The 24,072-nt window shown below is 40.0% G+C and overlaps 1 protein-coding gene across 1 annotated transcript in view; it reads right to left on the bottom strand.

Annotated features, from left to right (window-relative positions):
- Positions 1-678: 678 nt before the first annotated feature.
- Positions 679-24,072, bottom strand: part of EPC2 (enhancer of polycomb 2) — a 122,018-nt gene continuing 98,624 nt past the window's right edge. The window contains exons 11-14 of the mRNA XM_006135681.2: positions 12,588-12,724; positions 8,911-9,070; positions 7,122-7,455; positions 679-1,947 (exon numbers count right to left, since the gene is read on the bottom strand). Of these exons, the coding sequence (XP_006135743.1) occupies positions 1,875-1,947; positions 7,122-7,455; positions 8,911-9,070; positions 12,588-12,724 (704 nt within the window). The 3' untranslated portion in view covers positions 679-1,874. The remainder of the gene's footprint in view (positions 1,948-7,121; positions 7,456-8,910; positions 9,071-12,587; positions 12,725-24,072) is intronic.

Raw genomic sequence — 24,072 nt, 5'->3', positions numbered from 1 at the left:
ACTATGCTTGTTCTTCCAAAGTTTTGTAAGTGAATATTGACTAAGTACAGCTTTGAAACTTTACTATGCAGAGGAAAAAAAGCTGATTTTAATCATCTTAATTTAAATGAAAACAAACTTTCCTTTTTTTGGGAAAGTTTAAGAAAAAGAATTGACTTTTTAGTAATTTAAATTTAACACAGTAATGTACAGTATTTTCTCTCCCCACCCTCCCCCCTACTGCTTGATTGCTTACTTCCATTTTCTAATAAGGTGTGACACTAACCAGTTAGTTTGTAACTCTGGTGTTTGTAACACTGAGATTCTACTATATATGGTTCCCATCACTCCAGTCCTTCACAATTTTAATTTAATTCTTCTACTATTCCCATCCCTGTGGTATCCTCATTTTACAGATCGGAAACGAAGACACAAAGAATAAGTGATTTGCCTAAGGTAATGCAGGAAGTTTTCTGGTAGAATCCAAACAGACTGAACTTGAGTCTCTCAAGTTCTAACCACTGGATTATTGTTTCTCACTTGTTCTACTGTACTACAAATACATTAAAGGCTGGAAACAATCACTTTCGCATAGAAGCAGTTGTTTTAGTGAATTAAAAGCATCTCACAAAATTACCAGTAGCACCTTAACAGTCAAATTGTTTGCACATTGTGAAATAAACACATATGCAACATGTCCATGTTTTGATATGTATTTTTATTTCCCTGCAGTTTTCATTTATCAAGAACAAGTAACAGGGAAAGTTGTCTGAACTAGTGCATAAACAAACATTCTGAAACACCACTACACGTATCTAATTTACAAGAACCATATAAAAAAAGTCACTAAAACACTACACTACGAAGGTGTCCAACGCGTACAGTCAGACTTTTTCCAACCCGTTACTTGCCTTGTAGCCACAGGAAAACTCTCCAAAATTGAAAAGACAATCTTGCCACAACCCTCCCCCCGTCCCACCCACCTGGGATGGCTCGATAGCTAGACATCCAATAATTATTGCAATGATATATAATGCAATACATACCTGGTAAAATATCCTTTACGTGGTGTGTTACAGTTTTAAAGCCAGTTAAAATATGCAGTCTTCAGATAAAATGTAATCAGTTGAAAATTTTTCGTATCTGCACAATTTAATGTGTGCTAGAGGCATAATTTTTCCTAGTCAGTTTTTTTCTGTGTAATTATCTTTTATAAACTGGTATTATAAATAGAAATATACATTCAAAATATATGGAAAAGTGAGTTACTACATTAAATTTGCATGTATCGATCCATCCCTTTCCCCTGCACAGTAATAGAAAATACTATTTTGCCTTGAACTTCATATTTGACAGTGAAATGCCACTAAAGTATTTACCAAAAAGTCCATCTAGTCAAATTGTGAAACAAAATGAACCGAGTGAAAACTTTACATTTCCTTTAGAAAAAAATTACAAGAATTTCATTTCCTAGCTATGAATCTTTAACTTTTTTTTAGACACAAAGTTGGATTTATTTGTACAAGATACAAAATGTAAACATGGCAAAATAAATAGTTAAAACAAGTGATGCAGGATCTCATTTCATGCTCATGATCCCATTAAAGAATTATTTTTTAAATCCATTCAGTTGCAAATTCAAGTGCAAAAGCATGATGATGAATATCTACTATTCAAGTAACAGAAATAATATTGATGATACAAATAAACTATTTTACAAGGTAGTGATTTTCCCAATTTTACAAAATGTACATTATATATCGACTTAATATACGATATGATAGTTCGTTTAGGTCCGTTTCAATCCCCTGTGATCCACAGAGTGTTGTATTTTGCATTCAGTTGGAATATAAAATGACTACACCATCAGCACAGGTTAAGCCAGTGGTCTGAGGTTATGTCACTTCCATTGCTACTGTTGTCTCTGCTATGCCATTTAAACCCAGTCGTTCTGGTTCATGGTTCTCTCTGTAATAAAATGGAACATAGAATAATTTAAAGTAGGACATTAATATTTCACAATACTTTTATTGACATAAGTGTTTTTAAACAGATCTCATATTTAGGTTATGGAAAGACCATTATATGAATCAAACAAATAGCCAGGAACAGGGACAATACAGACTTCCACTTAAAAACCAACTATTGGCTTTCGTCCACCAGTACTTATCCTATTTATGTGCTGCAAACATAAGAACGGCCATACTGGGTCAGACCAAAGGTCGATCCAGCCCAGTATCCTGTCTGCCAACAGTGGCCAATGCCAGGTGCCCCAGAGGGAGTGAACCAAACAGGTAATGATCAAGTGATCTCTCTCCTGCCATCCATCTCCACCCTTGGACAAACAGAGGCTAGGAACACCATTCCTTTCCCATCCTGGCTAATAGCCATTAATGGACTTAACCTCCATGGATTTATCTAGTTCTCTTTTAAACCTTGTTATATAGTCCTAGCCTTCACAACCTCCTCTGGCAAGGAGTTCCACAGGTTGACTCTGCGCTGTGTGAAGAACTTCCTTTTATTTGTTTTTAACCTGCTGCCCATTAATTTCATTTGGTGGCCCCTAGTTCTTATATTATGGGAACAAGAAAATAACTTTTCCTTATTCACTTTCTCCACAGCACTCATGATTTTATAGACCTCTATCATATCCCCCCTTAGTCTCCTCTTTTCCACGCTGAAAAGTCATAGTCTTTTTAATCTCTCCTCATATGGGACCTGTTCCAACCCCCTAATCATTCTAGTTGCCCTTTAACTGTGCATTAACAAAGTATTAATATTTAATTTTGCTGAAATTAAAAAAACATCGTGTTTTTCTATAAGAAAGTACAAATGTCTTGAAACAGCATATAGCAGATGATGCAAGAAACCCCATAGCTATGTGTTAGCAAACAGCACAATTCTTCGGTACATGCTTGTGGGGTGGACAAAGCCCAACCTCCCTGCCGGAGGCCTTTCAGCACCCTGGCCAGCAGCAGGAGCAGTAGAGAGGTCCTCCAATCAGAATGCGGCAGGCTGCTATATAAGCAGCTGCTAGCTAAGGCCTGCCAGTTTGTTCTTGGAGCTCAACCCAGGCAGACCTCTGGGCTGAATGGGGAACGCCAGGACCTTGGACAGCTCCGAGTGGGAGCTGGGCCTCTTAACTGAGCAGAGCTAGATCCTGCAGCTAAAGCAGGGGTGACCAATTAGTTCCAGACAAAGAGCCACAATAGCAGTGGAGACAGTGGGAAGAGCCAAGGCAAAGTTGTTCAGCAAAAAAAAAAAAAACAAACAAAAAACCACACCACACACCAGCCGCTGTTCTGGGGGAAAATAGGTGCTGGTATATCCGTCCCAAGGCATGTGGGAAATTTTTGCTTGACAACTTTGCCCTGGCTCTTCATGCTGTCTCCACTGCTATTGTGGCTCACAAAAAAGCACTGTGAAGGGGTGAGAGGTGCAAGCTCTGGGAGGGAAGTTGGGTGCAGGAGGAAGTTGTGTAGAGGATGCTGGCTCAGGGAGGGGCTCCAGGCTGGAGAGTGTTGGGGTCATGTGGAGGGTTGGGGTGCTGAGCAAGCTGCAGGCTTGTGGCTGTGAGGTGCTGGAGTTTGGGCCAGGGTGCATGAGGGGCTCAGGGCAGGGAGGCTGGGAGTATGATGCGCTCAGGACACAGACTTGCAGTGTGTGGATGGTGCAGGAGTGTTGCGGCAGAAGACTGGGGATGCAGGAGTTTGGGGATGTGAGGGGCTCAGGACAGGGGGTTCCAGTGTATAATAGGCTCAAGTTCGGGGTTGGAAGATGGGGGTGCAGGAGTGTTATGATGCTGTAGCCAGATGGGGGCTTGGCCCCAACTGGGGGCTTGTTGGCCAGGCTTCATTTTTAAATAAAATATTATGTCAAACACAAAGGCTATGTCTACACTCGTGGCTTCTTGCACAAGAAATATGCAAATGAGGCTAAGTGTGGAATATCTCTGAGCCTCAATTGCAGACCTAATGAGCTGCTATTTTTTGCAGAAGAGGCTAATGCACCAGAAGGAGCTGTCTACACTGCCCCTTCTTGGTCAAGAAAAACCCTCTTGCGCAATGCCAGTACACCAATTATTTTCAGGAATAACGGCATTCACAAGAGGGTTTTTCTTGCACAAGAAAGGGCCGTGTAGACAGATCCTTCTGGCACAAGAGCCTCTACTGCAAAAATGGCGGCTCATTAGGTATGCAAATGAGGCACGGTGATATTCCACGCTTAGCCTCATTTGCATATTTCTCACGCAAGGAGCTGTGAGTGTAGATATAGCCAAAATGTTTCAGCATTTTTTATTTATGAGAGGGGCAGGGAACCCGTTTTGAGTCAGGGATCACTGACCCACAGAAAAGTCAGTCTGGGCCACACAAGTGAGATGCAAAAAAACAACCCCTCCAACCCCCCCCCCCCCCCCAAGCCTCACTAATGTGTCCCAACTGTGCTGGTGGTGGCAGTGGACAGGGTGCTGGGGCAGGGTGCTCATGGGGGGGGGGGGGGAGAGTTTGGACAGGAGGAGGGGACAGACACAGCTGGGGCCAGTATATGGGGATCCCAGGTCTCAGGAAGTGTGCTGGCTGCTCTTCCCCTCCCCTTCTCCAGAGACCCCCCCCCCCCCCGCTCTAACCCAATCTTCCTTCCCTTCCCCACAACCAGGCACGTACACACACATACTCACTCACACTCTCTCTAACCCAATCCCCCTCCCCTTCCCCAACCCAGGCACCCCCCCCAACCCAATCCTTCTCCCTTTCCCTAGGGTCAGACACACACACCCCTAACCCATTCCTCCTCTCCCCCCGAGTCAGGCCCCCCTCTATACCAATCCCCTTTCCCACCCCCACTCTAATCTAATTCTCGGGTTCTGGAGCCGCCGCCGCTGCTATAGCCGCACATTTCCCTCCAGGGACTGGGGCGCATGCACTGAGTGGCCGGCACATTGTGCACAACCCCACCCGTGCCCCCGATACCGCCCCCCCACTAACTTTGTGCCCAAGTCCCAGAGCCTCCACTGGTACCACTGTCGCACCCAGAGCCGCTGCCTGCACTCAGCAGCTGGCTGCTAGCATGTGCAGGCTGGGACACTAGAGCTAGCTGAAGAGCAAAAGAGCTAGCTGCACTTTTTTTCTTCATTAGCCGCATGTGGCTCACGAGCCATGGGTTGGCCACCCCTAGGCTCAAGGCTAGCCAACGACACAACAACAAATCACCGGGACCAGATGGCATTCACCCAAGGGTTCCGAAAAGAACTCAAATGTGAAATTGCGGAACTATTAACTGTGGTTTGTAACCGATCCTTTTAATCAGCTTCTGTATCCAAGGACTGGAAGACAGCTAACAAAGCCAATGCTTAAAAAAGGCACTAGAGGCAACCCTGGCAATTACAGACTAGTAAGTCTAACGTCAGTACCGGGCAAATTAGTTGAATAGTAAAGAATAAAATTGTCAGACACATAGAAGGACATAATTTCTTTGGCGAAAGTCAACATGGTTTCTGTAAAGGGAAATCATGTCTTACTAATCTATTAGAGTTCTTTGAAGGGGGTTAACAAACATGTGGACAAGGGGGATCCAGTAGATATAGTGTACTTAGATTTCCAGAAAGCCTTTGACGAGGTCCCTCACCAAAGGCTCCTGTGTAAATTAGGTTGTCATGGGATAAGAGGGAAGATCCTTTCATGGATTGAGAACTGGTTAAAAGACAGGAAACAAAGAGTAGGAACAAATGGTAAGTTTTCAGAATGGAGATGTGTAAGTAGTAGTGTTCCCCAGGGTCAGTCCTAAGACCAATCCTATTCAACTTATTCATAAATGATCTAGAGAAAGGGGTAAGCAGTGAGGTGGTGAAGTTTGCGGACGATGCTAAACTGTTCAAGATAGTCAAGACCAAAGCAGACTGTGAAGAACTTCAAAAAGATCTCACCAAACTGAATGACTGTGCAACAAAATGGCAAATGAAATGTAATGTGGATAAAGTGTAAAGTAATGCACGTTGGAAAAAATAACCCCTACTATACATACAATATGACGGGGGCTAATTTAGCTACAACTGATCAGGAAAGAGATCTTGGCGTTATCGTGGATAGTTCTCTGAAAATGTCCACGCAGTATGCAGTGGCAGTCAAAAAAAGCAAATAGGATGCTAGGAATTATTAAAAAAGGGATAGAAAATAAGACGAAGAATATCTTTACTGCTCCTATATAAAACTATAGTATGCCCACATCTTGAATACTGAGTACAGATGTAGTCTCCTCATCTCAAAAAAGATATTTTGGCATTAGAAAAGGTTCAGAAAAGAGCAACTAAAATTATTAGGAGTTTGGAATGGGTCCCATATGAGGAGAGGCTAAAGAGACTGGGACTTTCCAGTTTAGAAAAGAGGAGACTGAGGGGAGATATGATAGAGGTATATAAAGAACTAGCAGACACCAAATAAAATTAATGAGTACCAGGCTTAAAAGTAATATAAGAAAGTTCTTCTTCACACAGTGCACAGTCAACCTGTGGAACTCCTTGCCAGAGGAGGCTGTGAAGGCTAGGACTATAACAGAGTTTAAAAAAGAGCTAGATAAATTCATGGAGGTTAAATCCATAAAAGGCTACTAGCCAGGGGTTAAGGAATGGTGCCCCTAGCCTCTATTTGTCAGAGGCAGGAGAAGGATGGCAGGAAACAATTTGCTTGATCATTGTCCTTGGTACACTCCCTCTGGGGCACCTGGCACTGGTCACTATCAGCAGACAGGATACTGGGCTGGATGGACCTTTGGTCTGACCCAGTATGGCCATTCTTATGACACCCTGCAGAACCCCGATAAAGGGAATTCAGCAAAAATGGCCATAGAGAATAGCTGGATGAAGCAGAATCCCAGGGAAGTGGCCCAGGGACATACCTCAATTCTGAAAAATTATTGTACAGACACTAACTTTTATGGTTGTTCAGGATCCTACCAAAGGAAATATCATGCAAGGGGAGGGGGGGGGGGGGGGGAGCTTCCTTTGTAGGACCAAAAGCATAGATTACGAGATTTCTGAGCAAGGGATTATGTCTCTCTTAATGCTCTAAGCCATGTAAGTTTATGGAACTATTCATATAATAATACCGGAATTTAAGAAATTCTGCCCCAATAGATTGTATATGCACCTTGTTATACTGCTGATGGCACTGCTGGGAGTAACCTTTGGCACTCTGTCCATACTGGCAGCAACTGTGGCAAGTTTTAAGGCTGTTGGCGATGGTGCTGAAGTCCTTGTATTGATATGTACATTGACTGGAGAAACAACACTGACATTGTTTAGATGCACTGCATTTGTCAGGCAAGAATTGTTCATGGGAAGCGTTTGAGGGCTGCTTGTGCACAAAGCTGGAATTAAGTGGTTTGTGGTGCTGTGACCAACAGTCCTTACAAGTTGTACAGCTGAAATCCCTGGGCTGGATGATAACGCCATGTTGGTGGAGTACAGAGTTTTAGAGGTTCCTGTTATAAACAAAACATTACAGTAAAAATTACACAATAAAAAACCACATGCAATTGTTTAGTCACAAAACAGAAATGTAAACAAACTTAAGTATAAGGGCTGTAATTATTAATGGCAATAATTATCCCATAATCCCACTGCCAAAGTTACAGCATGGGAACAAAATTCCTAAAGTTTATTTGCAAGTCACATCCAGGGTTGCCTTCTAAGCTGTGTGGTAGCACAGCCCCAGAGCTGCTTAACCAGCCCCACCCAGTCAGGGGCTCAGGTCTCCCCACCTGAAGCTGCCTGACTGGGCAGAGCTAATTAAGTAGCTGTGGGGCTATGCAGCCACGCATCTCAGAGGAAACACTGGTCACAGCCTTTACAGTATTTTCTGTTTAATTAAAAGGGGGGGAGGGGATTTGCCTCCAAGTCCCAATTGGCTCAGAATCCTCAAATCACGGCCATTTCTCCTGTATTATGTGCTAAGGAATGACATGATTTACCACAACTGGGCTAAGCCACTTTTCTCAACTGGATCAGTTCCAGCATATTGATTTTACTATATATTAACTCTCTTCCTCTCCACCAGTGCACAGGATCTATAAATCCTATCACACCATTAGCGGTTAAACAAAAAATACTGTAAAGCCCCTCTGATTTATTATTTAATCCAAATCCTAATGAACTTTTGTCTCCATCATTAAGGCAAATATCCAAACAGTCTAATTTTGGCATGATTGGTTTCTGATGGATGGAGACTCACAGAAAAACTACAATTTCAAATAGTTTGCGGCTTTGCAGCTAAGTTTGTGGTCTCTGAAAAAAGCTGTTCTAGTCTGTGCCACTATGTACATTTAGAACCCATTCAGAAAAGAATTTAAGTCCATACTTAACTTTCGGTACATATTTGAACATTAATTATGTCAATGGGATAACGATAAGCATGTTTGATCTATGATGATTTGGAACCACCATACTAATCAATGAATAACATTTCATAAGAACTTAAAACTAATTATGCATTTGAAAGTTTAAATACCAACTTCCTTCTCATAAAACTATTCACAAGATCATCAGACACTGAACAGCATTTTTAAAAAATTGTAAATAGTCATAAAATGCACCAATTATAACCAACCCTTACTTTAAGAAAGAATTTTTATTACTTTGAAAAGAAAATGGAAGAATTACTGTATTATTCTTCATGATTTAAAGATACAATATTTTTGCGCTGAAGACTGTTACATCTTCAACATTATCCAAATGTAGTTAGTACTTTTATTAACATATCAACATTAGATAAGACCAGGTCATTGTACAAAACTATGCAATTAAAAGAATAATAATTACAGTAATCACTGTTAGTAATTATTTAATAATTCAAATCAAATATATATTTAGAAATTAGAAGTCCTTCATTTACAGATTCTGAACTCTGCATTAAATAGCTAAAATTAAGAAATCATCACCTGAAGGCTGGACAACACCATTTATATTGTTGTGGGTGGTGTTTTGTTCCTTTGTTACCTCACTGCGACTGGGAGCAGGTGCACTGACCACTGCTGATGCAGCAAAGTGGGCGCTGGCTGAGTCAAGTGTTTTGGACATACAGTCAGAGGTGCTTGTGCCCTATAGAATTAACCAAATAGTTTTTATAATTCTGCCAGAACTAGCTGACAAAACACATGAAGATTGATAAAAGTTCCTACCTACTAGTGAATTAAGGGGAAGCATCTTTTGAACCGATATTTATAACATAAAATATTTAAAGGTCATGAATCTAGTTCTATGCAACCCTCCCAACAATGGTGCAGCTAGATAATTATGCAAAAAGTTGACAGGCTGCACTGGGGAGCTTCTTTGATCTTCAACTGCAAAAGTTCTCCTTAGACTGGAATATCAAAACCATAGTGTGTTTGACAACTCTTTTCTATTACGAGTTTTTGGGAGGCTTTTTGAAATCCTGACTTTTTAAAATTTTACCTATATAAACTTTTGACTCTACTCAAGGTCCAAAATCTTATTCTGTCAGGGATTAATTTGCCTGATAGAGATCATGCCTACTGAACTTTGGAAGAGTGTTTCTTCTACTAATCCAGCCACCGAGGAGACATGAATAAATATTTTTTTTTTTCAGCACTTGCCACCTACCCTTTGATACAGTAACTTATTGGTTGTATAGAGCAGGAGTTCTCAACCTTTTTCTTTCTGAGGCTCCCCCACCATACTATAAAAACTCCTCAGCCCACCTGTGCCATAACCGTTTGGATAGAAAGTCAGGGATAGCATTAGGGAGTAACAAGGAGGGCAACTACCTGGGGTTCACACCACAGAGGACTTCGCAAATTTAAGTTGCTCAGACTTTGCTTTAACCCTAGGAGATAGGCCTTGGGCTTCAGTTCCATGTGGTGGGGCTTTTGTTTTTTGCCCTGCCAAAGCAAGTCTTTTGCAGACTGCTTAAAGCAAGATCCTATAAACCTTGATTTTTGAGGGATAAGGGAACTTGCAAAAAAAGGTTTTTTTCTGACAAATGGCCCCGTCTACATGGGGCTTTTTATCGACAAAACCACTTCTGCAAAAAGAATCAGAAGACATGCAAACGAGAGTGCCATTTGCATCTCCTCTGCTGCAAAAAAACGGCAGTATAGCCGTAGCCTGGTAGTCTATGTTTTCATATTCTCTTACAGGAACACGTGTTAAGGACATTTTATTTAAAAATCAAGTTTTGTTTTATTTTGTTTTTTTGCTTTGAAAAGAGAGCAAGACAATAGCCAAGAGCAACAGAATTGTTTTGTAGAAACACTGTAAAAATATTTCAGTAGGGCTGTGTATCAATCACAATTAACATGATTAATTAAAAAAATTAATAGTTCTTAATCACAGTTTAATTTATAAGGTTAAACAATAGAATACCAATTGAAATGTATTTAACATTTTGGACATTTTTCTACATTTTCCAATATATCGATGTCAATTACAATATTGACATCAAATTGCCAAGTGCGCACTTTATCTTATTTTTCTTACATATATTTGCATTGTAAAAACAACAAACAAAAGAAATAAGTGTCCTTTAGTTTCCTCATACAAATACCATAGTGCAATCTATTGATATGAAAGCACAACTTACAAATGTAATTTTTTTTAATGTAATTGCACTCAAAAATAAAACAATGTAAAACTTCAAACCCTACAAGCGCAGTCCTATTTCTGAACCATCCAATTGCTAAAAGAAACAAGTTGGTTTACATTTGTACTAAGAGATAATGCTGCCCACTTATTTACAATGTCACCTGAAAGGGAGAACAGATGTTCTCAAGGCACTTCTGTAGGTAGGGATGTTAAAATGTGTTCATTTAACTGTAAAAAAATTCAGTGGTTATATGCGGGGGAACAAGGGGGTGGAAAGCCTGCTTCTTTCCCCCGCTGCTACTCCAATACAGAGGCAGCAGTGCAGGGAGAGGGTGTACTCTGTTAGAGCTGGTAGGCATGGCTACCTGCCTGCCTCCCTGTGCTGCTGTCTCTGATATAGAAGCAGGAGCAGAGGAGCCGGGCTGCGTATAATTTTGCATGATAATTGATGAGCCCAGGCTCATCGGTTTAACCATGTAGCCTGCTCTGCAAGGTATTTATGTGCCAGATATGCTAAACATTTGTATGCCCCTTCATTGTTTGACCACCATTTCAGAGGACACATTTGTATCCTGATGACACTTGTTAAAGGAATAATGAGTTTATCAAATTAGTGACCACAACTCCTTGGAAGAGGATTGTATGTCTCCTGCTCTCTGTTTTACCCTCATTCTACCGTAACTGTATTAGCAGTATTGACAATGACCCACCACGTTTTTTTTTTTAAGAACACTTTCACTGACGACCTGAGAAAATGTAAAGAAGATACCAATGTGAGCTGTCAAGATAGCTACAGCACTCAACCCAAGATTTAAAAATCTGAAATGCCTTCCAAAATCTGAGAGGGATGAGGTGTTGTGCATAGTTTCAGAAGTTTTAAAAGAGCAGCACTCCAATGTGGATAGAGAACCTGAGCCATGAAAAAAAACAAACCTTGTCCTAGTGACATCTCTGTACAATTCCTTTGATGAAAATAATATGTGCTGGTCTGCACTGCTTTGAATAATTACAGAGCAGAACACATTATCAGCATAGAAACGTGCTCTGGAATGGGGGTCAAAACATGGAGCATATGAATCTTTAGTGCATCTGGCACATAAATATCTTGCAATGCCAGCTACAACAGTGAATGCAAATGACACTGTAAACAAGAAGTAGGTAGCATTACTGTCTCTTGCAAATGTTTGTCTGAATGATTGGCAGAGCGAGTGGACTTGTGGGCTCTATAGTTTTACACTGTTTTATTTTTTAATGCAATTATTTTTTGTACATAATTCTACATTTATAAGTTCAACTTTCATGATAATACAAGTATGACGGTGCAATCTCGGAGTTGAAAAAACTATTTTTGCAGTGCAAATATTTATAATACAAATATAAAGTGAGCACTATATACTTTGCATTCTGTGTTATAATTGAATCAAATATACTACTGTTTATTAAAAACGTAATAAATTATGATTTTTTAAATTGCTTGACAGCCCTAATTTTTAGCCAATAAAAAATCCCCAACGTTTGCAGTCCAGACAGTGCAGCATTGTGCATGAAAAAATTGGCAGTCTAACGAAACAAAGTGAAACCAGTTATTCCGTTTGTTGCCTATGTGTTAAAAGTAAAAAAACACAATATTAAAAGACTAAAACTGTATTTTTTAAAATAAACCATTTGCAATATAAGTAAGAACATTCATACTTTCAAAATACACACTCCTACAGCAGTGTCCCTTCAGAGTTTATGCAAAACCCCCACATTTTCAATTACAAGAAAAAATAAAAGCAAAAAGTTATGGTAGCTAGAGAATTACTGAGTTTTCCAAAGCCACACAGATTAATTTAAAAGGATTTTGATCAAAATAATTTAAATACATTTCACACACATTTTGTTAATGTACATTCAGTACATTAGCAAAAGGTTATATTTAATTTAGGACAGACTTAAACAATGAGCAAGGAGGAGAGGAAACCTCCTCTGGAAGACATCTTGGTATATCAAAAAGATTTTAAAGGAGTATTACCTGTGCTTTTGGATGCATCTGTTGTGAGGAATGCTGAGACTGCTGTTTTTGCTGAAGCTGAGCAAGCTGCTGTCTTTGCATTTGAACTAATTGCTGTTGATGTGTCTGAAACTGCTCTTCTGTGATACCCCCAGTTACTGTGGAAAAGAAAAACAGAGCTGAATGCAACTGAAGAAAACAAATGCTTCTAGAACAAAAAAGCCAAGTACAAAGCAAACTGACATGGAACAATAAATGTGAAAATAGATGCAGGAAAGGAGGGTAGCGAATACTTCCACAGACCTCAGTATATTGATGTCTGTGAAGGTAAAAATCACCACCGTAAATGTATACCACTGGCCATTCCATTTGAGTATAAAGTCACCTATGAGAAGGAACTGATAATTTAGAAACAACACTCTCTTAGTGACACTGAAATCTGCCTTCAATGTGTTCCTTCTCAGTAGCTATGACTATTATTCTAGGTAGGCAACTTTTTGATGGGGAGGTTAAACTGAGGCTACATCATAGCCAGATCCATTAAATGACATCCTTTATGAAGCTACATGATGTCCCAGCCAATGGACCCATAAAGAAATTTTTCTCCTGACTTCTGGGAAATGAAGAGGATCTCTCATATCATAGCTGGGTCCAAGGAACTGCTCATTCACTTTTCTGTCACTAAAACCACACTCATCTACTACCCTTTATAGTAGCTTTCTTCTACCTTTCTTCCCTTGGAAATTTGGAGACATGTTCAAAAGGAGAGCACCTAGTAGTTCCAGCTTCACCTAATATTTGTGCTATGTGTTTACAACTCCACTCTACCAATAAGTATTAGTCAATGTGAGTGGAACCACATTCAGTGCACTGAAGCAGCAGGTTTGAAGGTGCACAGAAATCTCCAAGACCAAAGAACTGGAACAGGTTGAGAAAAACTGGTGCCACAGGTCTAAAATCTAGCATATGGCTCCAATAATTTCATGAAGGATCGATCATACTTAGTGTTTAAAGTTAATAAGCAGTTTATATCCTATTATTTTTAAACCACTTCTGTTATTTCATCCCCTCATTATTTTTTAGAAAGTGGGCTGAAGGAGGACTAGAGCAGCATTTTCTGCAACTACATAGTACATCAAGCCTTTGTTAAGCGGGAGGAGGGAAAGATTTCAAGAAAGATTAAAGAGTTGGGTGATTAGTAAAAAAATTAAATACATTGAGGCAAACAGAAAGAATATCACCTTCTCACAGGTGGTTAGGAAGGGAAATGCTGTGTGCCTCAATTTCCTTATCTACAAAATGAGGATAGCTACTATCTTCTTTTTATAAAGTGCTTTGAGAGGAATGGCTGAGAACTGCTAGGAAAAAAAGATGCAACTTCCCACATACTGTTGAATAAAGGCAGGATGCAGAGCAGACCTGTTCTTATTCAGTTTCATCCAGGGAGAGAACAGCTTTACCACCCCACTGATTTACTGGCTGCTATGAAAGCTGCTACCTGCATACTCACTCAGCCACAAAGAAGCAAATAAAGATGACATTCCTTATGATGTTTCGATGGCAGGAAATAATATGCCCTCAAGACAGACAGCACTTGCACTGGCCCAGCCTAAGCATGACAAAATGTCACCAAATCCCAATTTAATGAACTCTAAACCTGAAAGTCAAATTTTAGCAGAAGATTATGTTTAGTTAAGACAAAACTAAAGAGATTCTACTGCACTACAATGCCTATTGACTAGATATATCAGTAGAAAATCTTAGTGTTTCAGATAGTCAGTTTTGTGTAGGTTATCACAATGAAAATATCAGTAGCCCTATATTGTAAAAAATAAACTGAAATTACCATAATGAATACAAAGATTTTACATTATACTAGCTTTATATTAGGGGAGAAAACACCTCCAACAAGTCTATTTGAGGCCCAATCTTACACGTATAAACTAAAGGACTTTAAGTCTCTCCCATGTTGAAATACTGTATATGATCCTATGGTGACAACTATTGTCTACCTTATTTTCCAAAGACTCATGGAAACAGCTGCAACATAATCTGCTCTGAACTGAAAGTTTTGTTAAGTATTTTGTCTGGAACAGTGTTTCAATACCAAGGCATTTTCTTCGAACCATAAGAAGAAGAGTTCAACAATCTGAAGGAAAACATAAAAGATATAGAAAGCTAAAAATATTAGGAAACACTGGCTTAAAGAAAAAAAAAGGTCAACAGAAGATTAGATAGGGATGGGAAAGGGAGAGAAATAGGGCAGAGTGAACTCTTCCCTAACTATTTCCCCTCCCTATGGAAAACATACATACAAATTGAAGACCATTCAAACTAAGTCAGAGGCCAGAATCTAAACTATTATTTCAGCGATAACCACAACAGAATTAACACTGCATAAAGATGCATGCAGAAATGATACCAAACTGTGCTTACTCTTGGTCATTTATTGGTGCATAGCTGTGAAAAATATATCAACCACCAACTGCATGTTACCGATTATCTCTTGTTTCTCATATCTAATTTAGCCAGAATTCTTATTTTTTCAACCAAATTAATTTAAAATACTATTCACAGTTTAATGCTACCTAGATTTTATTCACAAAATTAAGTGCTTTTTGGAGCCGACAGAGTGGATTCCATATCCAAAGCTCCTGTTCGCTGAAATCTTGTAGCATATCAATTATCATTACATATTCTCAATGGTAGTGCAACCCCAAATTATATGTCCAATATACAGGAATTGCATCTTCTGAATGAACACCTTCCCTAGATGGAGTGAAGTGAGATCATACTGAGAAATGAGAATGCAAATGTTTTGTCATAATAATCTATAATTAAGTGGGCTTTCAGCATCCCAGAAAACCAACTTTTTGAGTTGGGTATTAGTGCAATAGTATTTATTTCTTGCGTAAAAGGATGCTGAAGGAAATAGCTGAAACAGGACTAAACAGAAGAGTAATTTATTATGACTAGACTCTCTCACTACACACTCCCAAAACACAGATGGGGGATTTTTAGAGTAGTAGATTTTTTTAACCAACATTTTCTTTGCATTTACTCCTAATGGTGCTAATATGAGTAATCAAGCAAAATAAACCCTTAGCCAACTTATTAATTTTTCTCTGGAACAAAATAAAACACCTGTTGCTAAAATATAATAAGTACTGATGTTCACAATTAAATCTTGTTACATTCGTTGCACAAAATATTACCAATTCCCAAGCAAAATTGTTTTCAGCCTACAAGTACTGTGTGTTTTAAGTGCATACATGTTGAACCTCTCTATTTCCAGCATGACTTTAATTAGCCAAATGTCCACTTATCATAGTTGTGGCCAAGTTTCCCATGGTCCCATAAAATTTGTTTACAGCCACCTGTCGTGGCTCTCAGTGTTCTGTGCTGTTATTTAGCTCTAATTTACCACTAAATGTCTCCTAAGAACCAAGTAAGCAGTGGAAGTGCTGGTAATACTGCTAGACAATAATGATCTCCTATGGTTAGGTAAATTCTTTGGTTTGGCAAAGACCAAGTTCCAAAAGTGCCAGACTAAAAGAGTTCACCTGTAGTTGAAAAAAGTGCCTGATTGATCTATATACACTTTGAGATATTTCACCTTCAATGAAGATTGCTAAATCTGACTCAGTCATTCCAGTATACCACTTTTTTTTTTGGTAAAAGTTTATCTAGTACTTTCCATCCACACATACACTCTTAAATCTCAATAATAAACCAAATTAATTAAGTTATATATCCATAGGCATTGCAGCTATCCTTTCAGTAGTTTACCAGCTTTCCCAACTTAGTTTAAAAAAACTGTAGAGTGTTTTATTTTCTCTTTATTTTCCTAAATTTCATAACTTTACTGAATTAGTATTCAAAAGGTATGCACAACAGATTCAGTCAGGGAACAAAACTGTGCATGAATCAATCACCTCACAACAGTCTTTAAAAATCAGCATAAATGAGGACAATAAGGCCCAGTAAGTAGCTGGAAAGAAAAGCCTATTTTTTGTTCTTAAAATTTGGTAGGATATCTTTGAAAGTGACAGTGTCACACAGCTGATCTGGGGATCAGCTGTGCGGCTGCCCCTTTAAAACTCTGCAAGCAGCTGCACCGCATAGCTGTGCAGCACTGCTGCATATGGATGTCCTGGTCAGCTGGAGACTCCCCAGCTGATCCCAGGCTCCAGCACAGCACTTGCGTGGAACCCAGGATCAGCTAGGAAGTTGATAGCTTACCCCAAGTTCTGGGGAAATGCCACGCGGAACCCACGGTCAGCTGGGAAATCCCCCCGCTGACCCCGGGCTCCATGCTGCCCTGCCCCTTTGAAATGCATAAGAGCCCCTGCTGGGGACTCTTGTATATTTCAAAGGAGGAATGCGGAAGTGCCTTCTGACAAGTCAAGTAGTCGATGGAAGTTCAATCGACTAGTCAATTAACTATTACTTAACATCCTTAGTGTTGACCCATATATCAACTGGATCAGCCATCCATATTTCTACGCAGCTGCCTTCAGAATTGGAACTTGGTAGCTGCTATCTGAGGGCCCAGCTCTGCAGGCAGGATCACAGAAATAAGGGTGGCAGCCATATCATGCCATTCTTTCTTCTGCACTGCTGCCGATGGCAGCTCTGCCTTCAGAGTTGGGTTCCCAACCAGCAACTGCGCTCTCCAGCTGCCCAGCTCTGAAAGCAGCACTGCCACCAGCAGCAGTACAAAAACAAAAGTAAGGCTCTGCAACCCCTCTATAATTGCAGGGATCAGTACTCTACCATCATCATGAAATTTCATAAAATCCTACAACCATGAAACGGACCAAAATTGACCATGAATTTGGTAGGGCTCTACTTAAAATAAGAGGATTTTTCAGATTGCCCTAAAGATGAGTAGACTTTTCATAAGTCTAACTGCCTCATTCCACAGCCAAATCACTCCTATGAGTGATTATCTACCACTCTCACATCCTTCATTAGAATCACTGTCCCAGAGAAACACAACTGGTGGGAATGGGATGGATAGCAGTGTAGTTAATGATCTTCACTGAGCCCTGACCTACTTATAATTTTAAAGTTCAGGCCCAAGCACAGGGGTAGGCAATAAAAAACCAGCAGCCCACAGGGTTAGTCTCTGGTTGACCACCACTATGTTTACTTGCACCTTTGCAAGTATTGGAGGATCACAGCTCTGGGTGGCTGTGAACTGCTGTTTGTGGACAATGTGGTTGGAAGATGGGGGCCTGCCGGCGACTAACTTTGGAGAATGGGTCCGGCCCATGGGCCAGAATTTGCCTACCCCAACCCAAGCAATTTGAACTAGCAACAAAAGTGGACTGGGAGTGAAGGACAATGTGCTCTGTCTTGCTCAACAGGTGGCCTGCTATAAGATGCATAAATGAAAGCATTTGCATTGCTTCCATCTCTAGCCTCACCGATTACAAGTTGCAGTTCATCATACATTTATCAAACGTATTTGTGTTACGCCCCTCCTCTCAAACATTTCTTCCATTGTCTATTATGTTAATACTATTGTATTTCCCTGAAAATAGATTGTATGTTCTTCGGGGCAAAGAATGTCTTTCAACATAGGCCTAAAAAGCACAAAGCACAACAAGGCCTCTTGATGTTATAGTGATCATAAATGATAAAAGTAACTGCAAGAAATGATAACTTTTCCTAACTTGCGGTGGAAGATATTTTTCACCAGCAATGCAACCTTAGGATCTAGGTTTCATGATGGATCCAGAAGGGCCACAAAATTTGCACCATTTTGATCTGAAGAGGCAGACTGCTTCAGCAGAAAACATCAAAGATAATTCTTCAAAGCACTTTCCCCTTTCCAACTCACATAATACGAAGACAAAAGAAATTTAGTTTGAACCAACTGTTCTTTATTCATATACTGATCTGGTGCCTTCTATGAGCACTAGATTCACATATTTATACTCTTAAAAGCAAGTGCTTAGGTGCAGACACTCTCTCTTCACATATCTGTGAAGTAGTTAAAATGTTTTGGGCAACATTGTAATACAAATAAGGCAATAATATTAATAAATAAAATTGTGAGTACAAGGCAGAAGTTATTTCACATATTTCTTATGTACTAAAGAGCACTGCAGGTAACCTTAATTATTTTCAACCTTTCAAAAAAATGGATCTTTACTGGTGCTTCACTGTGAGCTCTCTAAAGGTAGATTTGTGTTGGTCCATTTGCATGTTCAACTTATGCTGTCACATCAACTTGGCTGACAATTATCTCCTGAATGGAACCAGGAACCATGTGGTCCCTGAACACAATAATGATATATGCTGTTTTATTTTTCAAACTCATATATTAATTGACATTTTATAGAGCTAAAAATAAATAAATAAAGTGCTCTATGCATTGCGCAATTTTAAATGCCATCAGAAGCCTATTAGGGCAAATGCTTTTTAACAGATTAGATTCCAGATTTACTACAGTGCAAATTCAGCAAATGTTCTTTGGTAAGTAACATGACTGAGAAGTTAAAAAAATTCTACATATCACAAGCTAATGTTAAAAATGAAACAAGCACAAGCAGTCTGTCTACATGTAGGGTTTTCACATCAGGATAAATGTACTGATGCAACCCCCTTGTGTAAACACATTGCACTGGCGTAACAAGTAACTTGCACTAACCATTTCTTTTTTTTACTGTTATCTCCTCTTTTGCACTGAATGTTTGTTTAGCTATCAAATGTAGGGCCCAATCTTACAAATCCTTGTTAGTAAGCAGAGCACTTAGTATTGTGAATTGTCCTATGTACTACATTGTCTACTAGGGGACTGTAGAAATGGGTTAGAACATGCTAAAAAGTATTCAGAACAGGACTATCTGGTTTGAAAAGTGTCACGTGCCAGGAAAACCTGTGACACTATCAATACATGCAAAAAGCTGTGTTAGTACAATGTTAAAGCTGCTATGTTAAACTTATTTAAGTCAGAAAAAGTACAAATTAAGGTTCCTACAGAAATGTAATAGGATTGCACTGTACATATATATGGCCTCTTCAGAGAGCAAAAGCAAAACATTTTCTAGTTTATCCTAAGCTTTCATTATTAAAGGGTACTTCATATCTGTATAAGGAAAAGAACATTTAACAAAAATAAAACTAATCTTTGTACACTTAGTCATAAATAAAATGGAATTTAGATCTAAAAATACTGTCACGGGTAATGTATATATAATCTTATATTACAACTATAAAACATTAAATATGAAATTTAGAATATTTAATAAATAAGTTAACAAATAATAAAACTGCAAGTACATAAGAATTCTCATGATTTTTATCTTTAAAGAAAATTGGTTTCATAAGTATTTGTCAAATGTTAAACTACCTTAAAATAAAGCAACCGTTCGGTTGTACTTAAATTCCAAATTTGTGCATTTAATAAGTCCTGAATTCTGAAATTGCTATAACTTACATATAAGACAACAGTAAGATACTAGGGAAGCATGACAGGCAGTGGTTCCATAGTGACAACAGCCTAATTATTGTGTAAACATCATGGCAAAGGACAGTTTTAAGTAGGGATTTGAAGGAAGATAATGAAGTAGCGTTGCAAAGTTTTACAGGAAACTCCTCCTCCTATGCATGAGGGGCAATAAGGGAGAAAACATGAAAGTACTTGTTAAATTTTCAAACAAGTGGACGATGGACACTTATAAACCACCTCCATGAGAAGAGTAGCTAAGATCATTAAGAATGCAGCTCTCAGCGCTGTAACCAGGTTCACACAGGAGCTTTACAGTGCTGTAACTTACTGTGCTCGGAGGGTATTTTTTCCACACACCTAAGCTAGAAAGTTACAATGCTGTGAAGTGCCAATGTAGACTTAGCTCAGTGGTTCTCAAACTGCGGTCCACAGACAGCCGCTTTCCAGGTGGTCCATGGTCTGCTTTCCAGGTGGTCCCCCTCACCCAGCACAGAGAGCCCGTGCTGAACCTCCAGCCTCCCCCTCCTCCCCCCACGAGGTTGGAGCGCCAGCGCTGGCTTCCCACTAGAAGGGGGAGGCGGAAGGGAGGGAAAAAAAGCTCCGAGCCTCCCCACCGGATTCGGCTCAGGGGGAAGAAGTGGATCCAAAAGCAGCTTTTCTTTTAGCAAGTGAAAGGTGGGGTATTTGAATTCAGAAGAGGTGATGTGGTTAAAGCAACGGGCTGAGAAAACAGTCTTTGCAGCAGCATTCTAATTGGACATGAGCAAGCAGGATTTCATTAAGTCATAGGAAAGGATGTTGCAGTAATTGAGATGCAAGATGACAGCCTAAACAATGTTCACGCTAATCTTTTTCATTCATGTGCAGAATACATTTTGTGTGTGCACCAAGGCATGCGTGAATGTGCACTGCCAATAGAAAAAAAACTAGCTGCATTAAACGCACAGTTTCAACGGAACACTGAACCGGAACAGGATTTCTGGCAGCATGGATGGAGAAGAATGGTCATCTCTTAGAACACTCTGAAAGACTTAGGGCCATGACTACATGACCCCTGTGAGGTAACAGGTGGGATTATTTGTTTTGCTTATTTCATTAAAGATGGAACAGACTAAAGCATGTTTGAGAGAGTGGAGAAGGAGAAGGCTTGCAGACTAGAAAGGGAAACAAAGCCAAGGGGAGAGGGATCACGTATTTGGCCAATCTTCTCTAGGTAAAAATTGGTGAAGTGGATGATGGGGATAAGTCATGACTGATTTGTAAGGAGAATTAAAAATGGATGACACAAGAGGAGCAGCATAAATTCAATGGCCCTTTGAGTGGGCAGCTGGTGCTGGTTCAATGTAGAGATGAGGGCAAGGAAGTCTGCAGCTAAGGAGTCAGATTAGTCATGAATAGGGAAGCTGAATATGAGGGGGATATATGGGAAATGTGAAGCCAGTAAGAGAGCCAAAACTCAAAGTAAGAGAGAAAGGCCAATGGGAAAGTGTTAGGTGAATGGTAGTTGTCAGCAACTTGAAGGGGGCAAGAAAGGACAGTTAGATGCAGAGCTATTCAAAGAAGGAGAAAGAGTAAGGGGGAAATACTGGGAGTAGCTCCAGCCCATCACCCTCATTTGATTCTGATCCAGTGTGGAGAGCATGAGATGAAAGCTAAGAAATGACAGTTGCGGAGACAGATTCAGACAAAAAGATCCTGGTTTTTGTAAGAGCCATGAGCTAGGAGTAAGCTGTGAATAGATTATTTTAATAAAGATGGAGGTGGTTGTTTCAGAGACAGCAAGACAAAAGGAGGTAGGTTGAAGTAAAGAGGTGGATGGGTGTGAACTTGGGAATGGTGATATAAAAGGGGAAGAGGTGTTTACAGCATTCCATGTAGGATGTGCACAGAGTGGGGATGGAGGGAGAGCCACAATTAGGGTCAATGTCAGGGTACCGTTATTTCTTTCTTGAAGAAAATACAGTAGACTTCCGATAATTCGGCATCTTTTGGACAAAGGTGGTGCTGGATTATCAGATTTGCCGGAGAATTGGAAGGTCCGGTACAGCTGCATGGCTTAACAGCTGGCCAGGACACAATCTCCCTCCCTCTCCCCCCCCTCCCCTTGACGAGTCTCCTCTGTGCTGTAACCTGATCCTCCTCCCTCTCTCCCCCCCCCCCAACCTTATGCTCCGTCTGGTTACAGCCAGCACATGTCCCACTCCCTCCCCCCCCCCCCACCTTGTGCTGAGCGGCAGGCTTTTTAATCAGCTGGTCAGGAGCGCTTGGCATTTTGGAGTATCCGGAGTGCTGAACAGTTGGATGCCGAACTATCGGAGTTTTACTGTACTTTTTTTCTAGCTAAGAGAGGTGTAGTAGAGCTAATATACTTGGACTACAATAGGGAATTTGACTTGATACCTCATGGAAAACTGTTCGTTGAATTAGGAGGGATCAGTCCAAAAATAAGGAGAAAAAGCAGTTGGCTAAAGAGAAAAAGCAATGGGATGTGCTGAAAGGTGATCTTTCAGACTAGAAGGAAGTGATTAGTGGTGTTGCTGTTGGAACCAATCTTATTTAAAAGTTTTATTCATGATCTTGGCACAGAAAGTAGGAGTATGCACATAAAGTTTATTGATACAAATACAGAGGAGTATTGGAACATTAATACAAGAAGATCTAGCATACCCTCAAGGCAAAAGTGACAGAAATGGGATCAAATCCAGTAATACAAAGTGCAAGGCCATGTACTCAAAGCCTAATAAGTATTTCTGCTACAAGCTGGAGCTCATAAATAAAAAAATGTAGTTGGAGAGAGACTTTGGTGTATAAGCCAATCACAGGAAGCCTCTGTATCAGCAATGTGATACACTTGTGAAAAAGGCAAACTTGATATAAGGATGCACGAGGTGCTTCATTTCTAGTGGAGAAAAGTGTTAATACCGCTCTATAAAGTACTGATAAAACCTCTTATAGAATACTATGTACAATTCTGGCTCCCTAGGTTCAAGAAAGATTAATTCAGCCTGGAACCTGTGCAGAGGACATTTATTAGAATCACTGAAGGAATGGAAGACACTGGAGAAAGTTGGCTTGTTCAATCTAGCAAAAGAAAGGGAGGGAATATGACTCTTCTTTATAAATACATAAAAGGATTAATACCAGGGATGATGAAGACGAATTGAAACAAAAGGACAAAGTTGGCACAAGAACAAATGGATATAAACTGGCCATGAACATATTCAGACTGGAAATTACAAGGTGGTTTCTAACAATCAATGAGCTGAGGTTCTCGAACTGCCTCCCAAATGGAGTTGTGAAGGCAAACAACATAATTAGTTTTAAGAGAGCTAGACAAACATATGAGTGTGTCTATGAGATTGAATTGCTTGTGATGGTAGAGGGTGGACTCAATGGTGCTGGTGCTCACTTCCAATTTATGTCCTTTGGTAATAAAAGCTCATCCTCTCTGGTTTTAGCTGGCCACCTCTCTCCCACAAGTATTCTGTTTTGTGTTGTTCTAAAAGCCCCTTCCCTCTGAAGCATCAGTGATAGAGATGTGAATTTGGATGGGCAAGGCCTGTGGTGCAACATGATATGTATCTTTCCTGACCATTTATAGCATGCCTGCTTTAGAAATTCACCAGGTAATAACAGGTTTCAGAAAAGTGTAGATCCAATGGAATTATCCTGTGACACCAGATTCGCAGCCAGATGCCTCCTGGTAGAGGGTTTACGACTAAGCACACCTATCTTGTTTATATAATGCACTGTGAAAATCTGTGCTCTGCAAGTTGAGACCCACAAACCAAATCTTTTGTTTGAAGACATGGAGAGATTAGACAAGTGTTATCACCTGAAACCTAACATGGCGTAAGTACTTGCTGAAACTTTTCAGGTCTAGAATAGGACAAAGACTCCCTTTTCTTATTCAGGATAAAGAAACGTCAGGAATACAGGTCTCTTTCTCTGAACTCTGGTGGCATCTCCATGGCTCTAAGGCAAAACAAGGGCACTTCTGCTTTTTTACAGGCTTTTGTGCAAAGGGTACTTGATAGGAGAAGG

Source organism: Pelodiscus sinensis, chromosome 7 (assembly GCF_049634645.1).
Source record: "Pelodiscus sinensis isolate JC-2024 chromosome 7, ASM4963464v1, whole genome shotgun sequence".
NCBI classification, from domain to species: domain Eukaryota; kingdom Metazoa; phylum Chordata; order Testudines; family Trionychidae; genus Pelodiscus; species Pelodiscus sinensis.
Note: the sequence above shows the minus strand (reverse complement) of the source record. Positions and strands in the feature narration are given on the sequence as shown.